Source organism: Homalodisca vitripennis, chromosome X (assembly GCF_021130785.1).
Source record: "Homalodisca vitripennis isolate AUS2020 chromosome X, UT_GWSS_2.1, whole genome shotgun sequence".
Lineage (NCBI taxonomy): Eukaryota > Metazoa > Arthropoda > Insecta > Hemiptera > Cicadellidae > Homalodisca > Homalodisca vitripennis.
This window is the reverse complement of record NC_060215.1, coordinates 29,379,271-29,403,317: the sequence shown is the minus strand read 5'-3', so window position 1 is coordinate 29,403,317 and position 24,047 is coordinate 29,379,271. Positions and strand designations below refer to the sequence as shown.

The window sequence follows — 24,047 nt, the reverse complement described above, 5'->3', positions numbered from 1 at the left end:
TTCTTGTGATAGAGGGAGTGTTTAATAATCTATATATCATTGAATGGAAGACTGCTCGTTTTTGTGTTGGTGGATGATTTGAGTCATTTGTTATAAAACGATCAGTATGTGTTGGTTTACGATATATATCGAATTCCAATCGTTTTGAAATTGTGTTTTTTTATTACTAAAATATCTAAAAAATGGTAGTGAGTTGTTGGATTCAATTTCATGAGTAAATTTAATGCTGGAGTAAAATGAATTTAGGTTGTTTATAAAGTTATTAAGGTTTTCATTTTTGTTGAATACTGCAAATATATCGTCAACATATCGAATCCAAATTCTTGGAAAGTATGGTAGAGATTCTTTAAACTAAAATTTCAAAGTGACTCATGAAAATATTTGCAATGAAGCATGACAAAGGATTTCCCATTGCTGTTCCATCAGTTTTTGAAAAATAAAATAAGTTTTTGAACTGGAAACAATTTTGATTCATACATAGATTAATTAGAAGCATGAACTCTTCAACTTCTTTGCTTGATAAATGTATAGACTGAAGCCAATCTTGTATTAAGAGAATTGTAGTGTTCATAGGTACGTTAGGATATAGAGAAGTAACATCAAAAGACACTAAGTACTCATCATCTTCAATTTCAATATTTTTTACTAAATTTAAAAATTCATATCTGTTTTTTATTGCTAATGAAGGAAATTGTGGTAGCTCTTTAAGTCTGGTTTGCAACCATTTAGATAGTAAATATGTTGGAGAATTTATTGATGACACTATAGGTCTCATTTCCTTTCCAGGTTTGTGAACTTTCGGTAAACAGTATAATCGAGGTAGAATGGGTTTGATATTATAAGCTTTCTACATATTTCATTATTGATTACTATTTTGCATTGTCTCATAGACTCTGAAGTTGAATGGGTAAATTTTGAAAGTGGATTTTTTGTTGAAAGTTTGTAGGGTCCTTTACTTAACATACTGTTTACTCTTTCATAGTAATCGTCTTGATTCAAGATTACTATCGAATTTCCTTTGTCTGATTTTAAATAAAAAACATTTTTATTTTGTAACTTGTGTAATGCGTCTTTATTTTTCTTATCTTCGTTGCGGAATGTTAGTTTTTTTAGAACTATTTAAGCCATTAGATAAAGCTGAGTAAAACATCAGATCTAATTAATGTTTTTTTGATTTGAGTTTAAATTTTGAATGTTTGTTTCAATATCAATCACTAATGACTCGTTGTCTTTTGAATCACGGAAGTTGAAATTTAAACCTTTGTTCAAAAGAGATATTTTCATCGTCTGAAAATGATGTAGAAGATAAATTTTTAACTAAGCACTGATTTGGGAATACATTTTTATTATTTTCAGGTTTAATTTGATTCTTTATTAAATTATCAAACTTCTTTTTCGAGTGTTTTCATTTTCTATTACATTTAAAACTCAATACTCTGAAGTAGTTTTTGGTATCGTTCTTCAAATGTGTCCATAATATACTGGTGACAAATTTTTGGTAATTTTTGGTAATGTTTGGTAAAAAAAACTACTTCAGAGTATTGAGTTTAAATGTAATAGAAAAATGAAAACACTCGAAAAGAAGTTTGATAATTTAATAAAGAATCAAATTTAAACCTGAAAATAATAAAAATGTATTCCCAAATCAGTGCTTAGTTAAAAATTTATCTTCTACATCATTTTCAGACGATGAAATATCTCTTTTGAACAAAGGTTTAAATTTCAACTTCCGTGATTCAAAAGACAACGAGTCATTAGTGATTGATATTGAAACAAACATTCAAAATTTAAACTCAAATCAAAAAACATTAATTAGATCTGATGTTTACTCAGCTTTATCTAATGGCTTAAATAGTTCTAAAAAACTAACATTCCGCAACGAAGATAAGAAAAATAAAAGACGCAATTACACAAGTTACAAAATAAAAATGTTTTTTATTTAAAAATCAGACAAAGGAAATTCGATAGTAATCTTGAATCAAGACGATTACTATGAAAGAGTAAACAGTATGTTAAGTAAAAGGACCCTACAAACTTTCAACAAAAAATCCACTTTCAAAATTTACCCATTCAACTTCAGAGTCTATGAGACAATGCAAAATAGTAATCAATAATGAAATATGTAGAAAGCTTATAATATCAAACCCCATTCTACCTCGATTATACTGTTTACCGAAAGTTCACAAACCTGGAAAAGGAAATGAGACCTATAGTGTCATCAATAAATTCTCCAACATATTTACTATCTAAATGGTTGCAAACCAGACTTAAAGAGCTACCACAATTTCCTTCATTAGCAATAAAAAACAGATATGAATTTTTAAATTTAGTAAAAAATATTGAAATTGAAGATGATGAGTACTTAGTGTCTTTTGATGTTACTTCTCTATATCCTAACGTACCTATGAACACTACAATTCTCTTAATACAAGATTGGCTTCAGTCTATACATTTATCAAGCAAAGAAGTTGAAGAGTTCATGCTTCTAATTAATCTATGTATGAATCAAAATTGTTTCCAGTTCAAAACTTATTTTATTTTCAAACTGATGGAACAGCAATGGGAAATCCTTTGTCATGCTTCATTGCAAATATTTTTTCATGAGTCACTTTGAAATTTTAGTTAAAGAATCTCTACCATACTTTCCAAGAATTTGGATTCGATATGTTGACGATATATTTGCAGTAATCAACAAAAATGAAAACCTTAATAACTTTATAAACAACCTAAATTCATTTTACTCCAGCATTAAATTTACTCATGAAATTGAATCCAACAACTCACTACCATTTTTAGATATTTTAGTAATAAAAAAACACAATTTCAAAACGATTGGAATTCGATATATATATCGTAAACCAACACATACTGATCGTTTTTATAACAAATGACTCAAATCATCCACCAACACAAAAACGAGCAGTCTTCCATTCAATGATATATAGATTATTAAACACTCCTCTATCACAAGAAAAATTCAAAAAAGAACTTAAGTACATAAAAGATGTTGCCGTTTTTAATGGATATAAAACAGATTTAGTCGAACATATATTTAAAAAAGCAAAAAAGAAACATGACAAAAAGTCAAAGACAACACTTTTACCTATTAAAGACACAAACACAAATTGGAATAAGCACTACATGGACAAATATATCTAAAGATGTACAAAAATCATTCAAAAGAACATACAAATAAAGACGTCACATATAAAACAAACAAGCAAATTGAAGAATAAATTGAAAAATCCAAAAGATAAAGAAGAAAATATTAATAAATCAGGTATATACCAAATTAAATGTGATGACTGCAACAAAAATACATTGGACAAACAAGAAGAAAAATTCATACACGATATAAAGAACATTGCTCCCACATTAAAATTCAACAGAGAAGAAAAATGCAGCCGTCGCACATCACTGTATCAATACTGGACCACACTATATCACAGAAAAACCTAAAATTATTAAAACATGTTAACACTCCAAGATATTTAAATGCATGGGAGTCATATTACATTAATCAAACAAATACAGAAGATCTATTAAATCAAGAAGATGGACCAATACAAAATTCAATATTACTTAAACGAAGATTACAAAAATAACATTCAAAATTGATATAGTATAATACCAGTAATAATTTAATTGTATTTACAAACTACGCCACACAGGACAAATTAATATTAAATCACATATGTTTAACTATTATTAATAATCAAATTTACATTTTTGTATTTACTTTTGTGATGTGTCTGAAGAAGACAGCCTCGCTGTTGAAAGGCCTCACAAATCAATAAAAAAAGTCTTAAATATTGGTTTTATGTTTTTCATCTAAGTTAAAAGTGACCAATATAAGCTCCATCTACAGCATTTCAACATGGCCCTCAAGTCTGCAGAAGCTTAACAAACTTCACAAATTGAAACAAAAAGTAAGATTAATTGATTACGATATTCGTTTTTGAAAAAATTGTAAACGTAACAAAGTATTTTCCAAAATTTATCAAAATAAACATACCTATTAAAAACACAACAACTAATAAGGTTCTTCATAATGCAAAATTAAATTGGCTTAGTTTGGAAATTAAAAAATATGTATTCAAAACAAGCTTCTTTGGAATTAGAAGCCATGGAACAGCATTTAAAAATTACCAAAAATTTGTCACCAGTATATTATGACACATTTGAAGAACGATACCAAAAACTACTTCAGAGTATTGAGTTTAAATGTAATAGAAAAATGAAAACACTCGAAAAAGAAGTTTGATAATTTAATAAAGAATCAAATTAAACCTGAAAATAATAAAAATGTATTCCCAAATCAGTGCTTTAGTTAAAAATTTATCTTCTACATCATTTTCAGACGATGAAATATCTCTTTTGAACAAAGGTTTAAATTTCAACTTCCGTGATTCAAAGACAACGAGTCATTAGTGATTGATATTGAAACAAACATTCAAAATTTAAACTCAAATCAAAAAAACATTAATTAGATCTGATGTTTACTCAGCTTTATCTAATGGCTTAAATAGTTCTAAAAAACTAACATTCCGCAACGAAGATAAGAAAAATAAAGACGCATTACACAGTTACAAAATAAAAATGTTTTTTTATTTAAAATCAGACAAAGGAAATTCGATAGTAATCTTGAATCAAGACGATTACTATGAAAGAGTAAACAGTATGTTAAGTAAAGGACCCTACAAACTTTCAACAAAAAAATCCACTTTCAAAATTTACCCATTCAACTTCAGAGTCTATGAGACAATGCAAAATAGTAATCAATAATGAAATATGTAGAAAGCTTATAATATCAAACCCCATTCTACCTCGATTATACTGTTTACCGAAAGTTCACAAACCTGGAAAGGAAATGAGACCTATAGTGTCATCAATAAATTCTCCAACAAATTATTACTATCTAAATGGTTGCAAACCAGACTTAAAGAGCTACCACAATTTCCTTCATTAGCAATAAAAAACAGATATGAATTTTTAAATTTAGTAAAAAATATTGAAATTGAAGATGATGAGTACTTAGTGTCTTTTGATGTTACTTCTCTATATCCTAACGTACCTATGAACACTACAATTCTCTTAATACAAGATTGGCTTCAGTCTATACATTTATCAAGCAAAGAAGTTGAAGAGTTCATGCTTCTAATTAATCTATGTAATGAATCAAAATTGTTTCCAGTTCAAAAACTTATTTTTATTTTCAAACTGATGGAACAGCAATGGGAAATCCTTTGTCATGCTTCATTGCAAATATTTTCATGAGTCACTTTGAAATTTTAGTTAAAGAATCTCTACCATACTTTCCAAGAAATTTGGATTCGATATGTTGACGATATATTTGCAGTATTCAACAAAAATGAAAACCTTAATAACTTTATAAACAACCTAAATTCATTTTACTCCAGCATTAAATTTACTCATGAAATTGAATCCAACAACTCACTACCATTTTTAGATATTTTAGTAATAAAAAACACAATTTCAAAACGATTGGAATTCGATATATATCGTAAACCAACACATACTGATCGTTTTATAACAAATGACTCAAATCATCCACCAACACAAAAACGAGCAGTCTTCCATTCAATGATATATAGATTATTAAACACTCCTCTATCACAAGAAAAATTCAAAAAAGAACTTAAGTACATAAAAGATGTTTGCCGTTTTTAATGGATATAAAACAGATTTAGTCGAACATATATTTAAAAAAGCAAAAAAGAAACATGACAAAAAAGTCAAAGACAACACTTTTACCTATTAAAGACACAAACACAAATTGGATAAGCACTACATGGACAAATATATCTAAAGATGTACAAAAATCATTCAAAAAACATACAAATAAAGACGTCACATATAAAACAAACAAGCAAATTGAAGAATAAATTGAAAAATCCAAAAGATAAAGAAGAAAATATTAATAAATCAGTATATACCAAATTAAATGTGATGACTGCAACAAAAAATACATTGGACAAACAAGAAGAAAAATTCATACACGATATAAAGAACATTGCTCCCACATTAAATTCAACAGAGAGAGAAAAATCAGCCGTCGCACATCACTGTATCAATACTGGACACACTATATCACAGAAAAACCTAAAATTATTAAAACATGTTAACACTCCAAGATATTTAAATGCATGGGAGTCATATTACATTAATCAAACAAATACAGAAGATCTATTAAATCAAGAAGATGGACCAATACAAAAATTCAATATTACTTAAACGAAGATTACAAAAATAACATTCAAAATTGATATAGTATAATACCAGTAATAATTTAATTGTATTTACAAACTACGCCACACAGGACAAATTAATATTAAATCACATATGTTAACTATTAATAATAATCAAATTTACTTTTTGTATTTACTTTTGTGATGTGTCCTGAAGAAGACAGCCTCGCTGTTGAAAGGCCTCACAAATCAATAAAAAAAGTCTTAAATATTGGTTTTTATGTTTTTCATCTAAGTTAATAAGAAACATGCTAACATGTAAGTATCACTTTTTGAATAAGCTTAAATATGTTAAATCCGACAGTACGGATATTTCAAAAAACTAAAATATTTAAAAAAAAGCTCTAGTGAGATATCTGAATTTATAATTTTCAACGTGGACTCCAATGTACATTTAGATATTTGAATCTCCAATGTACCTAAAAACCCTGGCCTGTAAATACATATTTCTGAGTTCAAAATAATACCCCGAGCACAAAGAGTAAACAAATGTTCGGCTAGAATTTGAATTAGCTTGAAGACGAAAATGGCATTTTCTCGATGTCCAGCATTTGACTTCACTTTCACTAGTTTGAAAAAAAGAGCAGTGGTCATTTATTATTCAAACGGCTCGATTTCAAATATTTATCTAGAAGACAATTCAGTGAGTTAAACAGAGCGCAAATATACAGACAAGATTGAGCTCACAAATAACCACAGTTTAAAGTTATTACTTTCAGACCTATTTGAATTATTCGAGGAAATAAGTGGCCGCCATTACCTGCACGATAGGAGAATGCGGATCAATGTAAGGTTCATTGATTTATTTATTGTGCTTTATTGCAATATAATACGAAAGGTATTCTCAAACTGCCGAGATTTTGTATTTATCCATGTCTCTAACAGTTTCAAGATGTTGGTGAAAAATTGTTTTTTCTGCTTTCGCCCAAAAATTGAAGTACGGTTTATTTACGCAAAGGCATTACAATTTGGGAAATTACTCAAAAATACTGTAAAAAGTCAACAGTGGCATTCATTCTTAAACTTACGCGGTCGGTGGTATGACTAAGATCTAAATTTTCCGGTACTCCACTCCGAAACATTGCTCAGACAATTAATTGTATCCCTGGTATATTTCGGAGAACCATCATCAGTATTTTCGGTGTAGCACCCAGATCTATGTGGTGAGGCTTCATTTGGAAACAATGGTGAAGTAAATTGGCACAATATGAGGCATAAGTGTGCAGAAACCCCGCCTCTGGATGAGGGAAGTAAACCACAAGCGTTTAGGGAGTTTAAAGAATCATAACCGGTTTGTAGAATTATTCTTTTTTGATGAGACAATCAATGGGGAACGGTATGATAATTTTGCATGAACCAAGGTACTGACATATATTCCTCGATAAGTGAGGCTGTACCGTTATTTACTTGTATTTAATATAGTACATATTTTCGCAACCCTGTTACTCGTTACTGGTTAATATAAGTTACTTCCGATGTTCTTGGAACTAAATTCTTGGCGGATTAATAACCTAATTGGCACGTGTATTAATTTTTTCTCTCGTGAATTTTGTAGCTGACCATCTTGCTGCCGAGAAACATCTCGCGCGCCTTGTCCGTAAGTACAATATATATTTTCGTATTATATATTAGCCCTTTCATGCGAGACATATAATTTTAAATAAATGGCTAATACCGTCGTGATTTTGTTTTAGGCGAGTTTAATTTTGAGTCTCTGAGTTTGATTTTAACTATGAGTACAACTTCGAGTACTTCCAGGATTCATGTTATAAACTTCTAGTCTTCTAATATTCACTTCTTCCGACTACAGCTACAATTTCGAGTCAACACCGACGCGAAGGGAAGTCAATTTTAAAGTTTCAATAATTATTAAGTTCATATGCAAAATTCCTATAGAACATTGGAACCTTTAGGGTCACACCCATGATATCATTTAGGTCATTATCACTCTATTTGGCAGCGAGGTGACAATACATTATTTTATTTTTAACATCTAGAAGCGGTGGCTTTTATGTTTATGTGCCGCAATTAAACATACAAGTAAACTTAGCAAATCGAGTATTCATTACTACGACCTCAGCGGCATCCAACCCCATGTGTTTCGGTACAAGGCAAAGAATGTAGTCGATGGAAAAGATGACGCACTACGGTACTTTTCTAAAAATGTGAGAAAAACTCAATAAAGTGTTTCCTCAAATACGTACAGAGAGAGGAGGGCCAGTGTATTGGTCTGCTAGGTGTACAGATATCACTGTAGCATGTTACTGTCTGTGGGGAAACATCAAATATATTGTGTATCAGACGGTGAGGCCTTCAACAAGAGAAGATACGATGGTTACCATCAGAAATGATACAGAGAAGAAGTTATTCGTGCTATGGGAGCACTTGAAACCAGAATGAATATTTGTTTACAGAACGATGGAAAGCATTTTAAACATTTAAAAGCATTTGACTGTGTTATCGATAAAAGGCCTTAATAATAAATAAATTATACTTCATAATTAAAACTAATTTACACACTTTTTACAAATATGTTTGTGTTGTCTGCGTGTGTACGTTTAACGCACTCGTACACTTGACATGACAAAATGTCTGAGTTGATCAAAAAGGCAGTGTAATAATGGTACTTTTATCAATTAATTTACAATGATTGTTGCTGTTGACTTTTTAAAATTATTTGGTAGCAATTTCTCGATTGCAATGCCTTTTAGTTTAATTTGTTCTTTTTGGGATAAAACAGAACAAACTGAAACGTTCCGAGGTATTGAAAAATGTTAATTCTAAAAGTTGCACGGTTTAAGAATACATTTAATATACTCATCCGCGTTTTAGGTAATCAGAGTTTCGATTTTTCGAAATTTGGTGTAGGGGCTGTACCCAAAACTTGTAATAGTCCAGTCTTGGGGGTATTGTTTGATAGGTCTAAAACCGCCGATATTATAAATAGCGACACTGACCTTCGCTATAGGCGCGTGCGTGTGCGTGTGCGTGTGCGTGATGCAGCTGCTCATTGTTTAATGCCAGTTCCAGATGGGAGCCAGTTTTTAATGGCCGTTACCGTATGACCCAAAATATGCTTGTCCCGTTTACTTCGGTTAATCGCTTTCTTGTGTACTCATGTGGAGGTCTGCTATGCTTCGAGGCTTTGTCAAACTCCATTACCAAACCAAAATACGCTGCATCACTATCCCTGTTACGTTTTTGTAAATATATATATATATATATATATTTATTTATATTTATATATATATATATATTTAATTGGTTCGAGAGTCACACAATTTGGCATTAATAAGCACCGAAAAAATACATGACTACGTTGCTGTATGGTGCCAACCACCGAATGTTTATGTCGCTACTGAAGTTTGTTGTGCAACCACCACCATGACTTCCAACGCAACTGTATGAAGCAGAGGTGGTTTCCTCGGGAGGTACTTCGGATATTGGGTCACATTGTGGATTGTTCATGAAGTGGCCATCGTGTCTCCAGCAGAGCATGAGAAGGTCCTCAACATGTGCTTGATGAGCTTTGCTACTTCGAACGATTTTGCGTCAGCTATGAAGAATTATATCACACTTTTCAAACTCCTGCCTCTTTATTTACTTAACAGATTCGCAGTAGCTCACCCACAAATTTTCTCTGGGGGGGGGGGGTGTCCAAAACACCGGAGAGTCGGGGTATGGAAACTTTCTCATAGTAGTGGGGGAGGGTCCGGGGGCCCTTTGAATCATAAAATCGTTAAAAATGGTACTTCTGAACTAATAAAAGGAGGGCAAAGATTACGTCAGAGTGTATAAAGTTTACAGTGAAACCACTGCACTACCAATAACCAGGTGAAGATTATTCAGGGATAATTAAACTCTTCTGTAACAAATACAGTTTATATGAAGTGTATTTAACTGAGAAAATTTAATCATAACATTAAGAAAATATTGAAAAAAGTTAAAATTACAAATCAATATCGAAGCTAAATTTTGATGTCTACTCTCGCATCAAAAGTACAGATATCCGAGTTTGAAAGTTGACTACAAACTAACTAATATAGCTACAATATCGGGAATTATATTAAAACTTAGCTTGTCTATATCTGATTTTCTACATATCAAAACTGTTCACTAACAATAGCTTCCATTTTTTTATAATAACAAAACGATAACAACGAGCAATACCGGATATTGGCGATTTTCTACCAAACTCCAACTTTGCAAATTCGTAACTCGGAAACTTGTGGTTCGATTAAGATTAAGGTAAATTTAAGAATAGTATGAAACAATTTGTTATGAAATTAGTAACTTAACTTTATTCTTGACCCGACCGTGTGGTCCACAAAATTCGACATTGGTACATTATAGAGCTTGGCCATTATCTCGAGCGTGTAATTATGTAAATCACTAATTAAAACGTTTATTTTTAACACAGATTGAACTGAGCAAGTTTTGTTAATTCACCGTAATCGGTAATTGTTCGTTTTAACACGCAATCGCCAGACTGCCCAGAGCGGTGTTGCCTCGTAGTGGCAACGAATGAGAACAAACTTACACAGTTCAGAAGTGCTCAGAGCTCGGCAATTCACTACTGTGACAATTTATCACGTCAGGACTACTGCAAAAGGTGCTTTTTGTACCTGTTACTCGTTTGCACAGAGAGTGCAAGTTACCGCAAACTGAAAGTACTCGGGTACAGGTTACTGTTACAGATACTTGATACTGTACTCGCTTATTGCCGTTCCTGGAACAAATTACTCGAGCTAGTTCATCAGCAGCAGTAACTGGAACATGTAAGTGTACCATTTTAGGAGCACTCTGTAACTCTCAGTCTAAATCAGGACGAGTATATTTTATAACCGATACACAGTATTAATTATATCTTTAAAACCGTTTTCTAAAAACTCTCTATATCTTGTACTCCTAAAATTTAGAGTCCACGTGAGAATAGTTTATATGTTTCGATGTTTATAAGTGTCGATTTTTAAAACTGTTATGATAGCAAGGAGAAAAGTAGTTTCGAAATTAACTTAAGGTTTAAAAATATAACCTAAATTCGGTAAATTTTGAAAAATTATTCACTTTGTTGTCAACGTTTTTTCAGTAAAACTAGTTCATATTAAAATGAAATATGTGTTTTGGTTCGGTTTGGAGTTTTCATAAACGAAAGAAAAGCAAAAGGAAACAATCAAATTAGCAGTTTCTTTTCATTTTTATGTACAATGTACAAGGTACAGTGTCACACATAAAATTTCAGTATTACACAATGTCATACATGAGTTATGTTCAGTAATTTACATACTGTTCAAAGCAACAAAGACTCCAAGAAACAAAACTACTTGTGTAAATAAATAAGTTATTTAGAAATTGAAATTGAGTTAGAAAAACCTCATCTGTTGAATAGGGAGAAATATTAATAATATTATAAATGTCTCTGTTATAATATATATTATTCTATATATATTATAAATATTAATAATATACGTAAAAATGTAAGTCCTGTTTTACTTGTCTTTTTCTTAGCAAGCTCTAAACTGTGGTGATTGCTTTCTACTATGTTCTTCCCCTTGTGTTGTTTGCATGCCTGTTTGCTTGTATTAGTCTCAGCATATGCTCTTTTACAAACACAAACGATTGAGAAATAAGGAGCTCATATACGGTCAAAAATGTAAAATGAGCTTTGACAGAATCCTCACTTTTTAGTCCTAATATTATTCTAATTGTTCTTTTTGAAGAAGAAGAATTTTATTTAAACTGTTTTGTGACGTGGCACTGTACAAGGAAATACTATGGGACATATGCGATTGGATATATATGCAAAATATACTGTTTTCAGTGTTTCAGTTAATTATCAGTTGCGAGTTCTGAACTAATAACAGGCAGTAGCAGTTACACGTTCAGGGCGACATTGTACGTAGTCCATCGGTGGCCAAATTCAAAATTCTTTATTGTGTAGATTGGCAATTTTTATACAGTTGTATTACACAAGGCACTTATAACTAAACACGAAAATAATTTTATTCGTGTTGAACTAAATTTAGAGTGTAAAATAAAATAAATTCGAATTACTGTAACTATTTACATAAAATTTAAGACACACCGAGAAAAAAACTCATCGACAGAATAACAAGCTCTGTTCATCAGGAAATTTTTAGGCATATTTTAAAATTTGTAGGGATTTTTTTCTGGGGAAGGTATCGTGATAAATTGTTAAAAAATGTTGGTCCTATATTTTACGTGGTTTCAAGCTGTAATCTGTGGGGAGTCTGTTTTAGTTGCACCCGGGTTCTGGTGTTATACTCTGCGCCAATTTGGATAGAACCATACTTAAATATATAGTGTATAATGTGCGGACCAACATTATCGTGCCTCTGTGCCTCTACAAGCACGTGCACACTCAGGTGTTAAGTAGAGAGACAGATTTAACTTGCCATTATTATTTGATCACTCCGTAGTCGTAATTCTTGTGGTCTGATTCAGAGCAAACAAAGTGCTAACAAGATATATGTAGATTCTCTCATAAGCTGTTAATGTCTGACTTGTTTTGTCTTCGAATGGGCACTTAACGTCGGGTAGGTCAGGAACAGTTTATGTCCGACCACAATTCATAGTTGTTTTACCTCCCAGGTGTCCCAAAATGGCTCTTACTTCCACCAATGGCGTATCAAGAGATTTGTAAACAGGGTAGGCTAAATGATATTTTTATCTCGTCAAACTTACAGTCGGATAATTTTTTACTATTAAATAAATAGTTTGAGTTCTTGGCACTACTTATAAAGTGTAACTGGCCACAGTCAAGCAGACATCCAACCAACATCTCTCAATAAAAGTTTTGTTGATTTGTTAATCTGCGCTTCTGTTTCTAGTTTTCAAATTATTTTACATCAGGTATTGGTGAAGGTAGACAGTACAATACTTTCTCAAATTATTTTACATCAGGTATTGGTGAAGGTAGACAGTACAATACTTTCTCAAATTATTTTACATCAGGTATTGGTGAAGGTAGACAGTACAATACTTTCTCAAATTATTTTATTTTACATCAGGTATTGGTGAAGGTAGACAGTACAATATACTTTCTCAAATTATTTTACATCAGGTATTGGTGAAGGTAGACAGTACAATACTTTCTCAAATTATTTTACATCAGGTATTGGTGAAGGTAGACAGTACAATACTTTCTCAAATTATTTTACATCAGGTATTGGTGAAGATAGACAGTATAATACTTTCTCAAATTATTTTACATCAGGTATTGGTGAAGATAGACAGTATAATACTTTCTCAAATTATTTTACATCAGGTATTGGTGAAGATAGACAGTATAATACTTTCTCAAATTATTTTACATCAGGTATTGGTGAAGATAGACAGTATAATACTTTCTCAAATTATTTTACATCAGGTATTGGTGAAGATAGACAGTATAATACTTTCTCAAATTATTTTACATCAGGTATTGGTGAAGATAGACAGTATAATACTTTCTCAAATTATTTTACATCAGGTATTGGTGAAGATAGACAGTATAATACTTTCTCAAATTATTTTACATCAGGTATTGGTGAAGATAGACAGTATAATACTTTCTCAAATTATTTTAAAAGATATTTAGAAGACCACTATTCATTTAAAGTTCAAAATGCAAAATTGGAATTCAGTAAAGAAATCTTGATAAAAAAATTAGAATTCAATAAAATAGTCTTGATCCAATATTCCAAATATTTAGATTTAATCCACGAATTGGTTGCAGGACCTCATACCTTCCAACAATTTTCTCAAGAAAGGTCTTCAAATAAATTAAATTAAAATTCAACTTCTTGAGCCTAAAATTAACAATCCAACTGAAACTAAACTTTCTTATACAATAAAACCTTACCAAATTTAATTCAAAATAAATAGACTAATTGTCTATTATAAGCAAACCTAAATTAAAATTAAATTAAGACTTTGTTGGAAACTTCTTTGTGCCACAAGTTCAATTTCCTGTTTCAGTTGGCACAGATTCAAAGTGAAAACTGTAATTATCCTATACTCCTTCAACATTATTTTACTTGCAACCTTGAAATCTTAATGTATTAGTTTATTCTACTTATTGAACATTCAATTTCTATTCCAAACAACCTTGAAATAATATTATTTAAATTGAAAACTGTACTTGAACAAAATCTAGCTTTAACTTTTAATATTTTGCAATCATCTGTTAATATTTTCGTAGGGTCCCAAATTTTTTGGGTCTAAATTGTTGTATTAAAATAATACCAGTCCCTGTAAAATAAAACCTATTTAGATGACAATAATTTCCCCTATGGAAACTGTAATTCCAATGTAAAATTACTTCTTGCGCAAAATCCCACGCAGAATGGTTTTTGGCAAAATATAATGAAACATAACCAAATAATACACCAAAGACTGAAAATGCCGCAAAACTTGTGAGCTGTAGCCTTACATACTGCTCATTCCCTAGCATACATTACCTCATAACCAACGCCCCTGATTGGTCGATGATCCAACCACGAGTATGCTTTAACAATTGTACTTATATTCTAAAATATTTTTGTATATATTTTCTCCCATCATTATTTATTTATTAACTTTATATTTAAAAAACATAGGAAATGCTACAAACAGTTCTTCCTGCACTCTTTAATCAAGTTATTTTGGAGCAATGAGATCTTTTTTTTAAATAAAGAACAAGATATGGGTATCAATCAGTTGAAAATTCCACGAAACATGAAATATAAACTTGTTTGTGAAGCTTGTACACTTATCATAGTTTACTTCTTCAACCTTCCAGAAACATTGACTTTTCATTATACATTTTTATTCATTCTTCAAAACTGTTTCTATTTGTGTTGCAAATCCCTAAACTGTATGGTAGCTAAGATGAGTATGTGAGGAGCTTATCTCACCCCAACACCAAGGTTTTACATTGGTTTGGGAACTCAAACAATCTGTAAACCATACAAGTAACATGTTTCATTCAAAAAAACAATATTTTAAGAACCTTGTTAATTCACCTTCTCAGTTACGTTTAAGTTGGAAAACGTGGGAGGGGTCTGAAATGAAAGCAGAGGCTATAAAGACTCATTTAATAAACAAAATATAAATACAAATGTTATAAGGTCCTAACACAATTACAGTCAAATGAATACTACATGAAATAATTTTATAAAGTCTTCTTATATAATTGATAAGTTAAGGGCAGTCATTATTTCTACTCTCTTGGAAAACATTTAAGGAACACTTTCACGCAATCAAACGTAATATACAAGAAAACCAACAAGGCTTAAATTATTCCCAACTAAAAATCATTCTTAGAATAAATGTTGTGTTTGATACTGCATGAGCATATTCAGACCGCAACCTCATACATTCTCTGTGCTTGTGGTCTCGTCAACTAAAATTTGATTACAGTGAGGTACATTGCATGCATGTACAGAGTAATCACGTTTCCCGGAACTGCTTAATGTCTTTAGATAGAGGACTGATCGAAAGAGGAAACTCTGCCCCTCGTTATTGGTGTAAGTTAATTGCTTTGTGATGCATCGGCGACCTCTATTGTGGAGTCTCAACAAAGAGTTCACTGGCACCCTACACATACTGTACTTAATGTAATAAAACAACAATGCCCCGGACCAATTAGGTAATTTCTGTTATGACACTATCGGTGAAAATATTCAGAATGGATATTTTCAGACAGGTATTATTGTTGCAACATACTTACTTATACAAGGTCAATCAAAATTCTAAACTTGTCCACACTTTCTTACTCCATAATAGTAATAACCTATTTCTCCACATCATAGTTATAATTTTTAACATTTACTGGAATAAAAAAACTTAACAGACACATTTTACAATGATTTATTTTTTATTGTAATACCCTCGTCTAATTTTGTGTAAAAGTTTTCAGTTCTTATCCAACTATCCATGAACATAATTCTAATCATTACGTTCCTATTAATAAAACTTTAGGCTAATGCAATCCACAAACATTCCTAAGTGATGAATGTATTGAAGAAATTAATTTATCACAGCAAACCCAAGAGTCACATTGTCTTGCCTATAACACTTCAAAGATTAGTATGATAGCAAAAGTGGGGACCTTAGTAACATCCTGTACATGACAACATGGGGAATGTAGAGTCAAGAATCATTCTTACAAAATTCCATCCATGGATAAAGTACTACAGAAGGAATGGAGGAGGAAGTACAATAGTTGAAGAATAATAAGAGAAAATCTGGTTGTATGTCAGATGTTCATAAATATACTTTATTATGTGGAAATGTTGAGAATAAAAGAGCAACCTCATCTTCTGAAGGTGTCTAACATTTAATTATGTAAATCCATCAGAATTCCATAAAAAATTAGTATTTTTTTGTAATTTTATGTTTTATAGATGGTACTGAAACAACTTTTATGGATCTGGGTTGTATGCAAAAACCAACAGATTAGAAATAGAAACATAACTGCAACTTAACAATTTATTTTGGTATTAAATATTCACTATTTAAAATTGAAATTTTGTTATTTTGGCTCTAGAGAGATTTTTTACACTCTCTAAATTCTCTTGCAAAATATATTTGATATGCAAGTGTTCAGTTTAAACAGTCTATAACACTGAAGTGTCTACATATTAATTATTCAAAATTGATCATATTGATCACAATATGAGTAAGCTTCTACCTTTGTACTTTGTTGACAACAAATTGTTTTTTGTTTTGAAATAATTAACTACAATCATTTAATTTCTATCCAGCTGCCACTGCAAACAAAGGTGATGCATTTTTTTACCACGAGTCCAAGCAATTGATGAGAGTAAAGTACTGGATGTAAAAGTTACTTTTGAAACTTTAAACTTTTCTGAAATCTATTTACATATTGAAACAAACGAATATCTATTTAGTTGGGTGTTATAAACGCTGTAATATTATTACTTATTCATATAATATTTATTTCACATATTTCATGACTTTATTAAAGCAAGTGACATGTTTTTTTTTTCCATTTTTAATATTTATAATAAAGAAACATTGCAGTAAAAATATTATGTTTCTTTTAAAAAGAATGTTTTAAATTAAAAATTAATAGCATATACTAAATATAATGTTATAAAAAAATTGAATATTATTAATAAGGTATCTGAATAAATATATTTTTAAACATGAACTTCTAAAACAACTATTAGAAAATGTAATAGTTAGTACATAGACATGAGGGTTTAAATCATGTTTAGTAGGTTCAAGTGTACAGCCATTTGTCAATAAGAAACTATTATTTTTGGTATTAATGCAGCTCCTCCAGAGTTACTAAAACTGTTAGGATATTTTTGTATGTATTTTGTGTTTTTTGTTGTTTTGTATTTTACCTACATTATGACTAAGACATGAGTGGATAGTGGACAACCACATACCTATTGTATTTATACTGTAAAACTAAAACAAAATCAAAGAAGCTTCATATTTTGGTTATTTTTAATCTGCAGTGAGATACAAAGTTGGATGTTGGAACGGTTCACCTTTTCATAGAGTAGGTTTTAAAAATCAAAAGAGATCAATCCGCATGCTGGAAAATTTGAAATTTCTTAAGCCATTTTTCCTACTTTCAAATTTTAACAAAGAGTATTATAATAATTCACTCCCTATATTTCTCTATCATTATTATAGTTAACATAATTTCTATGCTCTCCCAGTACTACATACATTCAACTATCCGCTTAAAAAATATCTTTCTCATACAACAATCAGAATGTTTTCCATAAATTAACTTTGGTGTGGAAAGGCCTTTATAAAAACTGTAAAAAAATATTTGCTTCAAACTAAATTCAATATATTTTATCATTATAGTGTGATTAATTTACCAGAAAATATTGAAAATCTAAAAGAGTTGTAGATTTACTAACACATAGCACAGTTATGGTGGGAAGGGTTGAATTAATGTGAATTTTGAGGTTAGTTCCAGTTTTTAGATCTCTTCAGAAGAATATGAGTCCAGATTCCAGGTCAGATTTCAGACGCTACACTAAGAGAAAGTTGAACTGAAGCAAAACTCAACAGTCACAGTTTTACTTAGTTTAAACTATATACCGTACTATATCTTGTGTTTTAGTCAATATTACATTGATTCATCTTGAAGAGGCTAGTAAATAATGTTCAGTCTGGTTTATAAACCATTTCATTTCATTTGAAGGCTTGTTCAATATATAAATGTTTGATGTCAGTAAAATCGTGGCTGGGTAATAATATCATTTAGTGAGCAGTAACAATAAATAGCACAATGTGATTAATTGAACAAAGCTTGATTGTTGTAAATGATAAATTAAACGAAATAGATCTTTCAGCTATGGAGAATCGCTGGTATCTTCAACCTCAGCCGGGGAGTTGACCTCGTCGACAACGGCAGTCTCAGGGCTGACAGGTGGAGGCTTCTTAGTCTTCCGTTTCCGCTTGTGACTCTTTTTTGTGTGGCTCTTCGATCGAGTCTTTGTTAACCCCATGGATTCGTCAAGTCCACCGCGCGTCAGACTGTTGAAGTCGATGATGGACAGGCTAGGAGGCTTGACGGGTGCAGATTCTTCAGCCACCTGCCACTGCCGGCTTTGCACCAGTGACTCTGTGGTGCGCTTGTGGTGCCGCCCTCGCTTGTGGTGGAACTTCCGAGAATCTGCAGACATGGGCTGGTGACACAGCCACGTTTTAGATACTCTTAAGTTACTTTTAAAAACGTTACTATTAGCAATATATTAGAGTAATGTACGTAAAATTGAAAATTGAATGTCAATGAACTAAGAAAAATATTCAGTAAAGGTTATTTAATCATACATTTTTCTTTCTTAGGGAGTTAAAACGAATGAAATACTACAAGAAGAAAATTAGTTCAGTCCGTAAGTTTTCATACTTATTAAATGATGTGATTTAATACAGGTTCTATTTCAGATAGTAAATTGTTTGTAACTTCTATCGGTGGTCGATTTGTGTCGAGACAGAAACATTACGTTCTTCTTCGTACATTAAATATACTGGTCTTTGTTGTGTGGTGTATTTGATATTATCAAAGTAGATCGGAAGGGTGAAGAAATACAGAATAATTTGATAAAAATCATAAAAAAACCCTTTCCTAAATAAAATTTATTATTTATAGCTTCATTTGGCATTTATGTTATTTAATTCATGAATTAAGACATCATCGGTCGAACTGATCATCTGAAACTGACATTTTTTACTTTTGTTCCATTACATTTTGACAATTTATCATTTAAAGTAATACATAGCATGATTAAATAAGATACATACGTATATACTCGTATGCATTAACTTAATTAAATAATAAATTTAACCATAACATTTTTCTCTATGATATATGCAAGTTTAAACAGTGAGCTAATATGGACATAAATAGGAATAGACTCAGAAATTAGAAACTCTTTATTACAATACATTTGAGGAATGTATAGCGTCAATTTACAATAAGTTCATGTCTGTAATATTTACAATAATAATGTATGCACAAGAGTATATACAGGGTGATTCATGAAGTTCTCCCCCCACTTCTACAGCACATTGTACTAGTAAAAATAATGAAAAAAATGTTATATAAACATAGGTCCGAAAACGCTTCGTTAGCGAGTTACAGCTACGCGAAAGATTTCACCTGAATTCCTGGGTAAAGAGTAAAAATAAAGCCCTACTGAACTTTTGGAAAGGTTAATTAAGTAAGAAATATCGTGGATTCTTATGTATTTTTACCTGATTAAAGCTAATAAAATAGGTTTTCAGAACTGTACCTGTAGTAGTTTTTTGAGGGATTCAGGGTTAAATGCAAAAAAATTGGGGCACGAAACAATGTTTTTTTAAGTTTTAATGTACAATAACTTTGTTAAATTGGTAATAAATACATAAAATTAACAAACATTAACTGTAGAGAATTTAATTCTGAGAAAATTGATATAATAAAAGTCTAAAATAAAACAGAAATAAGTACCAAAAAAAATCGATTTATTCAGTATAATACATTACTAGCTGTAACGAAATAACGTAAGATATTTAGTTAAAATAAAACAAAAACAAAATGTTTGTTCCTTAATGATTGAGATAAATTGAGAAAAACAAGATTAGCTGTTAAATAAAATTTGTTTGTAAATAAAAATATCATGTTTTATTACGTTGTATTTTTTTTTTTAAATAAAAAATTTACATCAAATGTTCGAAAATAAATGAAGCAAACATTTTCCCATTATTGTTTATTAATCATCGAAATGCAGTTTTTTTGTTTTATTAATTTCTAAGTTGGTAACGCACGAATAACAGCTGATCAACAATGGTATTCTGTACTGTTACGTTAGAACTGTGTATTAGTGGTGTTTTGCAAGCTACAGCAGGAGATCGGGTTCTGTGAATCGTGTTATTAAATGCAAATTTTTCTGTGAGTTATAATTCGATTGTTTATTCAGCGAAAAAATGCCTTACTTACTTATTTACATCAGAGGAATACGTTGATATGGTTTTATTTTGGGTTACTGTAATGGTAATTCTAGAGCTGCTGTAGAAGAATATGAACTACGTTACCCTAATAGGAGGATTCCAGATACCAAAACAATTTCAGGAACTTTTCGTACTCTTCGGGAAACAGGATCACTACCAAGTACTAGAACCAATTATGAACGAGCTGTCCAACTTGATGATGATATTGTTATTAATACTGTTTCATCGCAGTCCAGGTGTAAGTACACGACGTATTTCTAGGCGGATAGGAGTTTCGCAGTCAACGGTGTGGAGGTCACCTTAATCGATAACAAATTTTATCCGTTTCATAAACAAAAGGTTCAACATCTACAGCTAGGGGATGGTCCGCTTCGCTTGGAGTTTTGCAACTTTTTGAATATTAATAATCAACTCTACAAGCGTATTTTGTGTACGGATGAGGCACAATTCACTCGGGATGGTGTCAATAACTTGCACAATGCACACTCATGGCAGAAGAAAATCCACATGAGGTAGTGGAACAGAACTTGCAACACCGATTTAGCGTCAATGTCTGGTATGGCCTTTTTGCACAATCAGCTGATTGGACCTTTCATATTACCTGGACGCCTAAATGCTGAGTTCTATTTGCATTTCCTTCAAGAAGAGTTGCCGCAGCTTGTTAGAGAATGTTCCTTTACATCTCAGACAAAATTTGTACTTCCAGCATGACGGAGCACCTCCCCACTTTTCACGTGCCGTTTCTGCTTACTTAAATCATCAATTTCCTGGACACTGGATTGGTCGTGGAGGGCCTCACCTTTGGCCACCAAGATCACCAGATCTATCTCCATTGGATTATTGCATCTGGGGATGGATGAAAGACATTGTATACAAGACAAAAGTGAATTCTCGTGATGAATTAATTGCCCGTATTATGGAAGTCCTGAAAAATTAAGAAACGCAACAAAAGCAATACACAAACGTGCTGCAAAATGTATAGATAATGATGGCCTCATTTTCGAACATCTATTATAAAAAGGTGCGTACGGTTGGCCCAACCTGATTAATTTTGCTTAAAACTAGTAATGTATTATACTGAATAAAATCAATTTTTTGGTACTTATTTTCTTTTTTATTTTAGACTTTGATTATATCAATTTTTTCAGAATTAAATTCTCTACAATTAATGTTTGTTGATTTTATGTATTTATTACCAATTTAACAAAGTTATTGTACATTAAACTTAAAAAAAACATTGTTTCGTGCCCCAATTTTTTGCATTTAACCCTGAATCCCTCAAAAACTACTACAGGTACAGTTCTGAAACCTATTTTATTAGCTTTATCAGGTAAAAATACATAAGAATCCACGATATTTCTTCTTACTTAATTAACCTTTCTAAAAGTTCAGTATGGCTTTTATTTTACTCTTTACCCAGGACTTCAGGCGAAATCTTTCGCTAGCTGTAACTCGCTAACGAAGCGTTTTCGGACCTATGTTTATATAACATTTTTTCATTATTTTTTACTAGTACAATGTGCTGTAGAAGTGGGGGGAGAACTTCATGAATCACCCTGTATAGTTGTTTATAAAGTTAAAATGCAAGGTTTCTTTTTTAAAAATCTTCTCAGTGCAGTTTGTTATTCATAAAGAGGGAACCTTTATTTTGTCTTGGATACAAAATATGCCAATCCTACGATATAATTTACCTGTATATCCAGATTGATATTGAGTTTTGTGGATGCCTCACTGGAAGAGCTAGTGGCTCTAGGAGGATGGGGGTGGAGGGGGAAGCTTCTATTGCTCAGGGCTCCGGAGTACGTGGCTTTTCTGCTCTGTCGAGACTTGGCTGTACTCGGTTTCTTTTCTCCTTCCCCAGAACTGACTACTCCGATGATCCTGTAGTAGTCCAGACAGGTCCTCACGATGTTCCGTCCGAGACGACAATCTGGTGTGTTAAGGCTTCAACTTTGTCTAGTAAGTTGTGATAGGATGATGGATTTACTAAACAATCACTGAAGACTAAGGTCAATTTTTCCTTGCCAAAAAGGGAGCAGAGTCCATAATGGTGGGGCCTGCGGGATAGCTTTCTCCAACAGCAAAGCTCTTGTAAAAGATTGGGAAAAGAGGATAAGAAACATTAATTGGAGAAGGGCCTCAGAATTAAGACTATCCAATATGTTTATCTCTCCTTATGCTAAAGGGTGGGCGGCTCTCCTAGATCAGAGTAAGGAGGATATAAGAATGATATTAGGAATGTTGACAGGACATGGTCCCCTAAGGAAACATCTTATGAGGGTGGGCCTTAGCCAGACTGATGAATGTAGACTCTGTGGAGAAGAAGAGGAATCAGCGGAGCATATTTGGTTAAAAATCAAAAATTCGGAAAAGATTCCTGGGAGCATATCTCCTCAGCCCCAAGGACATCAGAGAACAGGAGCCCTCAAATCTTATTGGCTTCTGTAAAAGCCTTAGATTTTGAGGACACAAATATAAGTAAGAGAGGCGCAAAGGTCCTTTTTAGGACTAAGCACGGGGACAAACCGTCCTTTTCCTTCAGGACAAAAAATAGGTCAATAGAGAACATTTTATGGGTTAACCATAACATTGTTTGAATTATTAAAGGTTAAACTTTAACTGATTTTAAAGAAATTACAGTAATTTCAATTACTTAAAACAAGGTTTAAGAAATGACTATGTAGTCTCAGCTTAACTTAATAAAATAAATCATCAACTCATCCATATAATAAATTTCCCCACTAGTCAATGATGCTTCACCAAACGAAAGTCTAGAAAAGGTAAGAAAACAGAACAGCTTTGCGATCACTAACATGGATAGAGCACTTGACCAAATACAGCACAGTGTTTTAGAAAATTCAGTCACACGGTACTTATTCATGAATTGTTTTCATTTACTTCAAGCTTTTATAGTAATGACTGAAGGGAAAGTTATTATCAAGGAATCTTAAGGATTAAAAACTGGATGCCAGCAAATGCCGAGGTTGTGTGCTCAAAAACAAGGATGAAAAAACAGATCCCATCAAACAAATTTCCATTAGTTTTTTTCACATGATAATGAGAAAATATGCCTTCATGATTTGACAAAAAATTAGATTAATGCCTTAAAGCTAAACAATGAGTTCTATGTATACCCATTGAACTCTGAAAAAGATTGAATGTTGAAGTCTGTTGAAAATATAAATGAATGTATTCAGGTATTAAAAATGTAAGGTACAAAGATCTTCTTTAATTCACACACTCAAATATTGATTTGCTATTTTCATAAATCATCTTTCTTGGATTTGGGATCAGGAGTGTAGAACTAAA

At 31.6% G+C, this 24,047-nt stretch overlaps 1 protein-coding gene across 1 annotated transcript in view; it reads right to left on the bottom strand.

Annotated features, from left to right (window-relative positions):
- Window positions 1-18,041: 18,041 nt before the first annotated feature.
- The window catches only part of LOC124369404 (cytosolic carboxypeptidase 6-like), a 101,498-nt gene continuing 95,492 nt past the window's right edge, over window positions 18,042-24,047 (bottom strand). Inside the window, exons 14-15 of the mRNA XM_046827408.1 lie at window positions 22,430-22,668; window positions 18,042-18,934 (exon numbers count right to left, since the gene is read on the bottom strand). Of these exons, the coding sequence (XP_046683364.1) occupies window positions 18,599-18,934; window positions 22,430-22,668 (575 nt within the window). The 3' untranslated portion in view covers window positions 18,042-18,598. The remainder of the gene's footprint in view (window positions 18,935-22,429; window positions 22,669-24,047) is intronic.